The 7,874-nt window shown below is 35.4% G+C and overlaps 2 protein-coding genes across 2 annotated transcripts; one reads left to right on the plus strand and one right to left on the minus strand.

Moving 5' to 3' along the window:
* Positions 1-13: 13 nt before the first annotated feature.
* Positions 14-3,102, minus strand: LOC118041886 (ATP synthase delta chain, chloroplastic). The gene is made up of 2 exons (XM_035049396.2): positions 2,306-3,102; positions 14-315 (listed from the first exon to the last, which is right to left on the minus strand). Exons 1-2 carry the CDS (start codon positions 2,966-2,968, stop codon positions 217-219), a joined length of 762 nt encoding a protein of 253 aa, XP_034905287.2. The 5' UTR covers positions 2,969-3,102; the 3' UTR covers positions 14-216.
* A 1,989-nt stretch (positions 3,103-5,091) lies between these two features.
* Positions 5,092-6,758, plus strand: LOC118041214 (ras-related protein RABA3). Its single transcript, XM_035048448.2, has 2 exons — positions 5,092-5,641; positions 6,072-6,758. The coding sequence occupies exons 1-2, from the start codon at positions 5,379-5,381 to the stop codon at positions 6,523-6,525; spliced, it is 717 nt and encodes a 238-aa protein (XP_034904339.1). The 5' UTR covers positions 5,092-5,378; the 3' UTR covers positions 6,526-6,758.
* Positions 6,759-7,874: the final 1,116 nt, after the last annotated feature.

Genomic DNA, 7,874 nt, shown 5'->3' on the forward strand with positions numbered 1-7,874 from the left:
AAAAATAAAAGGATTAACTTATACTTTACTCTATATATTTCTTTGAAGAATCCTCAGCAGGACCTCTACCATCCCATATCAAGATAAGAGAGGCGTGCTCCTTGAAGGGCTGGGGAAGGAAAAAACAAGCTTGTGGCTACTCGGCAACGGCCATTAAAAGAAGTATGTTAAAACTTGTTGACACAAACAATGATTTCTCTAAAAACATTTCCTAACCTAAATGTGAATAATCTGCAAGAGACATGATGAGTAGAGAATATGGTCTCGCCACACAAAAGCTAGCTCCAAAACACTTCCATTGTTGATCTTGAAAAGCTGTTGATAATATCATTAAGCATGTAAAGACCACAGATTAAAAAACTTAATGAGCATCGTGAAAAATGGAGTTCCCAAATATAAACTGCTTAATCCATCTCCAATTCTTTTATTACCATATTCGAAAAAAATTGACGAAGCCCATTTCACACGACAAAAAAATTGTGCTATCTTTTTATAACTAATACAGGGACTTGCATGTTCTATCCACGTACTTAAATATTTATAAAATAAATATTAATTTGATAGAATAATCTAGAAAATATAAACATTACTTCCTTGGTATAATTTATAATATTAATGATGTTCTAGAAATCCAATATGTTCAATGAACATGTGCTTGAATTATGGCTAATCTAATGTTCATGTCTTTATTTTCTTCTCCCAAGCACATGAAGTGCAAAAATTGATGATGCTAGTCCTAATACATGCAAAAACAATTCTTGCCAATGCAACTTCAAGACTCTCCAATAATAAAATCAATAATTTTAAATAAAAATGATGATAAATAATAATAAAAAAGCTTTTAATTTCAAGAACAAGGATTTTTATTCTTGATATTTTCTTATTAATGCTCAAAGCATAAGCTTTTAGAGTACGAAAAAGTATTAATTATTTATCTGGATGGTTCATGAGGTATTTTATAACTCTTAAACTTTATCGTTTTCAGGAAAATAAGAGATTGAAAAGTCCCTTGCTTTTAATAACATTCATAAAAAATAAAAATCTTTTATATATAATTAATAAGGAACAAATATTTATTCCACATTAACGAGAGAAATATAATAGACAATTTGAGAGATTTTTAACACTTCTATTAGCGTAAAGAGATGATTGTTTCTAATATAAACAATTAATGTAAATAATCTGAAAATAGAACCCTATGTTACTAATAAGGAACTCAAAGTCTAACAAGATCTGATATATAATAAAACCTATAAAAAATAAGTTTGACAACTCATCATACCATTGATGTCATGGGTTCATCCCACGGGTGAATCCAAGCATAATGGATTTGGTATTCCGCTCTTTCTTCATTAAAAACACAAACCTTTTTACAATGATTCAACTACTTGGCAGGCTGGAAAAAAAAATGTTTGTCCATCCATTACTACTAATGTGATAGCGGTTGCTTTTCAAATAGCTTTTCGTGCCGAAATACATGCAAATGATGTTTTTTCATTTTTTTAAAAATCATTTTTGATATCAGCACATCAAAACGATCCAAAAAGTACAACCGTAACTCAATTTTAGTGAAAAAAAAAATTTGAAATTTGCCAAAACGTAATTACAAACACAGAAACAAACACTTCCTAAGAGTCTCTTGTTCTACAATGCAAAACCAAATAAAAGGTGAAACAGTTCTGCATTTTTTCTTTATAAATAATCATTCTGTTCATACAATTCCTAATTCCCTTACATGATGACATCAATGTTAAGATCCTTCATCAATATTTAGGACGAAACTATCAAGATATGAAGGTCAGTCTAAAGCATAAAAATAATTCACCAAAAAGAGGACAAAAGTAATCATGATTGAAGGATTATTATATAAAGAATAGACAACAATTACAGCTATTTATGGCATTTCTATATTCTTCGATCATCAGGTAACTAATTAAGTGGAGCTCTTCAACCATCAGTGGCTTATCCCATTATCCAAGAGAATAAAAACAAAAATCATCTATGACTTTAGGCAAATCAATACAGGTCCGGAATATAATCCAAGGTTGATGTTTTAGTTTAATCTGTCAAGCTCACAAGAGTACACATTTCAACATCGCAGGCTTTAGAAATAGTTGCTGGGTAGCACGAGCAATTGCAAGTGACAAGATGTAAGTCAAAGGAACTGAGCTTTATCCAGTTCAGATACATCCAATTGTCACAGGCTCGACCATAACTAATTTACAATAAAAAATGTGCAATTTTTAACATCAAATTGAACTTAAACAACAAATGCTGGCAACTTCTCATCAAAGAAATTTTTTACCTTAACATTCACAGCCCCGGTAAGATTCTGCACAGTCTTGGCAATCCAAAACAACTGATCTTCCTTCATCTTTTTAGGAGACGGAACCAAAACCACTCTTGTCCCACTCATCTCATCACATATCCTCTCAAACTCCATCAAAACATCACTCACGATCATCACCTTATTTCTATCGATCAACATCTTCACCAAACCTACCAAATATCTATTGAATTTACCTCTCTTTGCCACTTCCTTCACTACTTGTCCCTTCTCTTTGTCACCCACAAACGGGCTACCCAGAACAGCTTGAATTTGCTCATTTTGAAGCAGCTTCGATAATTTCTGCACATCATTTTGGACGATGTCAAGGGAACTCTTGCATCGAGCTATGTCTACAAGTGCGGCGGCATAGCCACTGACAGGGTTTCTGTGGATATGTGGAGATGAGTTATGAGATGAGCTTTGAGAGATGTTAGAAAAGAGTGGAGGATTAAGATTCTTAAAAGATAAGGTTTTGGTCTCAGATGGGGTTCTGTTAGAGATTGAAGAGTTGGGTTTAGTTGTAAGATTAGGAGGGAGTAGATGAGATACGTGAGGAGTCCTTAAATGTTGCAATTCAGGAAGTGTTGACAGAAAGGCAGGGCCTTTGAGGGTTGAAATGGAACTTGAGATGGTATCCATGGCGAGAGTGGAAAATTTGAATAGTGCTTCAGGGGATGCTTCCGATTTGGTTTTAGGACGAGGGATGACGATAAGATTTATGCCCCTGGTAAAGCTAAAGCCACAAACTGTGTGTTCCACTTCTCCTCCTTGAGCAAAATATTAAAAAAAATAATAATAATAATTGGAGTTGAATTAGAGATTGACTCGTTCATGGACTCACAAGGTGAATGTTTAGGACACCCAACATCACCAGCCTGGTTCGGTGGATCAAGCTTGTTTCATATAAATGTTACCAACCTTAGTGGGCTTCACCGCATTAATTTCCCGTATAGGTTTAGTTTGATGCAAAAACAGTGTGCACCCAGAACACAGTGCAACATGAACGAAAAACAGCTGCGAGCCTACAACCTTTTTTCTGTCGTTGGGTCTACAAAGGTACAAGAGATATTTCATGGCCCATATATATTATAAACTGACAAATTTGTACCGGGATGCAGGCCTACAAGAACCTGGCCCGTCACGACAGTCAGATTGTACTTCAAATCTCCGGTAAGAGATCCCCTGGCCCATTAATATATATTCCAACGCAAGGCGATTTGAAGTTGAAGAACAATCGTTATTTACGTGCCAAGCCAGGATCAGAGTGCAGTGTTACTGGCCCCCATTGTTGATGGCCCCATTCCTGCTTTTTGACCTTTTCAAGTGTTAGAAATGTTCTTGTTTATGATTAGCTGTTTGCTTTCTGCAGCATAATGATGTTGGGTTAGTTCATTTCATCATTAAAAACCAAATGTGTGGTTTTACTGGGAAAAATGAGAGAAATTCACGAATCATAGTGCTACTTAATTGCATGCATATTTTTAAATGACAAATGGCATTTCTAGAAAGAAAAATAATTGTTAGATTAAATACTAAATTACAAAGAAGGGGTCAAATGACCAGTTTCATCAGACTATATAAAAGGCTTACAAGTTCGGTCAAAAAACCAATTGAGCACAAACGAGTAGCAGCTGGCTAGTTTCCCCCATGAATTTCCAGTCTGAGCATTCAGAGACAGACATCACAGGAGTACTTTAGTTTCCTTGAAATGCGTTGCGGGGTTTACCCCCTTTCTTAGGAATTTCACTGTCCCAAAAAATTCTGTCGGTGCTAAAAAATTAGGAGCTCATTTCGATTTTATTGCGATCAAGCAAGCTTTATTCGAAGCTTCCTGTGTATTTATGGGGTCACTGCAATAAGACTAGGAACATCGATCCCCCATCTGGAACAAAAAAGCTTCAAATTAATTTTATGGGTATTTCAAAAAAAAAAAAAAGGTATATATTTTACGTGTACATCGTTTAGACTATCTGTCGTCTACCTTACTGTACATGAATTTTAGTTAGGAGGCGCGCATTTAATTGAAAGAAGATGTCATTCAATGGGACTTAAGTTCCGTAAGCTTTGACATATTAAAAATTGCAGCTTCGAGTGGTGGTTTCCAGCCCATCTTTCCATTCCGATGTGTACATGCATGCATGTATGTATGCATGTATGAATGACTGCAAAATCCAAGTTGTGATGCACTAGCTACCGTGCTTGAACCAGGACTCCATTATTATTCTCACTTTTCTAGAGAGCCTCGAATTAAAATAAACAAAAGCTGAAGCTCAATCCCGAGATTGTGCCAGGAAATTAGACCATATAAGCTGCCTGGACAAATAATTACGTTCACTAATCCCAACTCACACTCTCATCCGTCTGTGTTGATCTAGAGCCTGTGGTCATTCTGTAATTATAGAGCTTTCTTTTTTTAACCAACTCATGCAAAAAAAAATATTTAATAAACTATCATGATTTAAAAAAATATCTGGGAAAATAGCTCAGCGAGTTGCTGGGTTGAGAATAGCATAATCTGGTTTTTGAGTGATTTTAGAGGCCAAAAATCGCATGTCATCTAGTTAAGTTTGTATTGTATTGAACATGTGGACTAAAATGTCTCAGAGAAAATCACCATGGTGTGTTGACAGATGTATCCTGTTCCTGTTTTTTTTTTTTTAAATAAAGATGTAGAGAGGCAGTAATTAATAAGTCTACAATGGCTAATGCTAAATAATTTCTCTGGCGTGTTATATGAATAAATAATGCATGGTGCGCATACAGCTACAAAGAATTAAAAGAGAGACAGAGACCAGAGCATGTTTCACAGCTCCTCCTCTCACTACATTAGTGAGGGATTACGAACCCTTGAAAACATCGGTCTTGTCTGGTCCTCTTTTTCGATCTCTTTCCTTTACATACTCCATTCACCACCTCGACTAGAGTCCCAAGACCAAGAACAAAGTTTCAAGAGTTTCATATTATATTTCACATAGCAGCTGAGCAACCAAGTCAAGATAAAGTCCCATTCTTTTTCCTAGCCCCAAGTTTGTTTGAGGGGTGATAAAAAATGAACCAAGAGATGAATGGTGTTGATACTGAGATTGATCAGAACCACCAAGAGAATGTGCAAGAGAAAATCGATTATGTGTTTAAGGTGGTGGTGATAGGTGACTCTGCAGTCGGCAAGACGCAAGTTCTTTCCAGGTTTACCAAGAATGAATTCTGCTTTGATTCAAAGTCTACCATCGGTGTCGAGTTCCAGACGAGGACTGTCATCATTAAAGACAAGGTCATCAAGGCTCAGATCTGGGATACTGCTGGCCAAGAAAGGTTGGGGTCCTCTCTCTCTCGCTCTTTTCTCATACCCTCATCAAACACGTACCTTTTTGCTTGACCCTTTCGGCCCGGCTAGAATATACATGTAATTGTTTTTAAAACTATAGTGTATAGCTACTTGCCTGCTTGTCAGAAGATAAAAACCCTAATTGATGTTCAGAGTTTTTCAATTGTTACGAACGAGATGATCCTTTTTCTTAAGAAAAACATGCTGATAAAAGAAATGTTCTTAGAATTACTATATATAATAATTGTGGAAATGTGTGCCTTGAATGCAATATTTGGATCCGTTCCATATTGGCTCGTGAATAGCATTGAAATGGCGATGCTACCGTCACTACGTCTTCCGAAGTTGCAGTAAAACTATGATATATCAAATCCAATTTATTGAAAGAAATTAAAAAAAACAAACAAAATTCTGCAGGTACCGGGCAGTGACAAGCGCATACTATAGAGGGGCATTAGGGGCTATGTTAGTCTACGACATTACCAAGAGACCAACGTTTGATCATGTGGCTAGGTGGGTGGAGGAGCTCCGAGCCCATGCTGACAGCTCAATCGTGATCATGCTGATTGGAAACAAGGCTGATCTTGTGGACCTCAGGGCAGTTCCAACAGAAGACGCGGTGGAATTTGCAGAGGATCAAGGCCTGTTTTTTTCTGAGACATCAGCCCTTAGTGGTGACAATGTGGACGGAGCATTTTTCAGGCTGCTAGAAGAAATTTACGGTGTGATTTGTAAGAAGTCATTGGAATGTGGCAATGGAAATCCCCATGCTGCTGATGCCATAACGCTTAGAGGTTCTAAGATTGATGGCATATCAGGGACGGATCTGGAGATTAGCGAGATGAAGAAATTATCTGCTTGCTCGTGTTGATTTGATCATTTTTCTTGTGAATTGTGCACTATAAGACTTCACCACTCCCATGTTCTTAATTGATTCTGTGGCTTTCTTTGGAAAGTGGTGATCGGTCGTGTGGTGAGGGTGGCAAGTTTTTTCTTTTCTGTGACCTGTCAAGATTTTAGCAGTATTGTACTTGTCTTACAGAACCCATGAATTTGGTTTTTTTATATGTATTGATTTGCATGGATGGTTTTCCTTTTCCTTCATTTGTTGGAATTCTCGATTCATTGGGAAAAAGAAAAATCACCTCTGAACAAGTGAAATGAGGCTAGTGAAACTAGTGAATGGTGAACAGTACAAATCAACACAAAGATTAAATATAGATTTCTTTATGATGAAACCTTCAGAGAAGAATCTATGCTTCTTTATGATGAAACGCTTTCGAAAGAATTAATGAGGCTCTGTTTTCTCTGTCTGTCTGCCCCTCCTTTGCCCATTTGCGGTTGGTCCCTCCTATAATAATTCTTTTAACACTCGTCCACTTCCCCGCTCATGTGAACGATTTGTGTATTTAATTGTTTTTACAATTCATAGTCTTATGATAGGGTCCGCGTCAAATATAAAGTATTAAAATAAAAAAATAACTTATTTTACCTAACTTCTACACATTTTTATATATTCTTTTAATTATTGTTGGGAGATTTTTTGAGGATTTTAACCTTAAAGCTTCATTCCTGTTTTGCTTTTTTATATATATATACACACAAATTGCATAGAAAAATTCATCTCATTATGCATCTTTTTAATATGTGATGTAGTATAGTTAACTAATTATCAGGTTCATCGCATCACACACGTGGCTATAGTTATGTATCATAATTATAACTTCTTTTTTTGTCAAATAAATCTGTTTTATTATTATATGTGGATTTTGTTCTTGTGCTTTATCACGGATGGTTGTGAATAAAATGGAGGCAACTGTAATTTCTTCTTATTTAGCAACAAATTGGTTATAAAATAAGTTTTGAGACATGCTTGAGTCAATAATTCTCCGTTCGTGAAAATGGATTTTATTTTGCAAAGCCTAAAACAAATTGCAACTCATTGGTAAAATGATTTCGTTCGATACATGATGCACTTTGTATTTCCAGTGAAAATGAGATTTTCTGTACTTATTTAAATCCTAATTATATAATCCAAATCAACTTAGTGAATTGATCTAGAACCGGATGATTTATAATTTATATTATTTCAGGTTAAAAAAAATAAATAAAAAATGACTCAACCAAAAATCTAGATTGAATTTAAAAAAAAAAAAACTCAATTCTCAACTCATTGATTTTTAAAAAGAAAATTAATCAAAAAGACATTTTGATCCATTT

Source organism: Populus alba, chromosome 14, assembly GCF_005239225.2.
Source record: "Populus alba chromosome 14, ASM523922v2, whole genome shotgun sequence".
In the NCBI taxonomy this organism is placed as follows: Eukaryota; Viridiplantae; Streptophyta; class Magnoliopsida; order Malpighiales; family Salicaceae; genus Populus; species Populus alba.

Bases quoted from the DNA above. Each gene is read 5' to 3' on its own strand.
- LOC118041886 (XM_035049396.2), bottom strand. From the start codon at position 2,968: ATGGATACCATCTCAAGTTCCATTTCAACCCTCAAAGGCCCTGCCTTT. The intron at 316-2,305 runs GTAAAAAATTTC...TATTATCAACAG, and splicing joins CCGGGGCTGTGAATGTTAAG to CTTTTCAAGATCAACAATGG.
- LOC118041214 (XM_035048448.2), top strand. From the start codon at position 5,379: ATGAACCAAGAGATGAATGGTGTTGATACTGAGATTGATCAGAACCAC. The intron at 5,642-6,071 runs GTTGGGGTCCTC...AAAATTCTGCAG, and splicing joins GATACTGCTGGCCAAGAAAG to GTACCGGGCAGTGACAAGCG.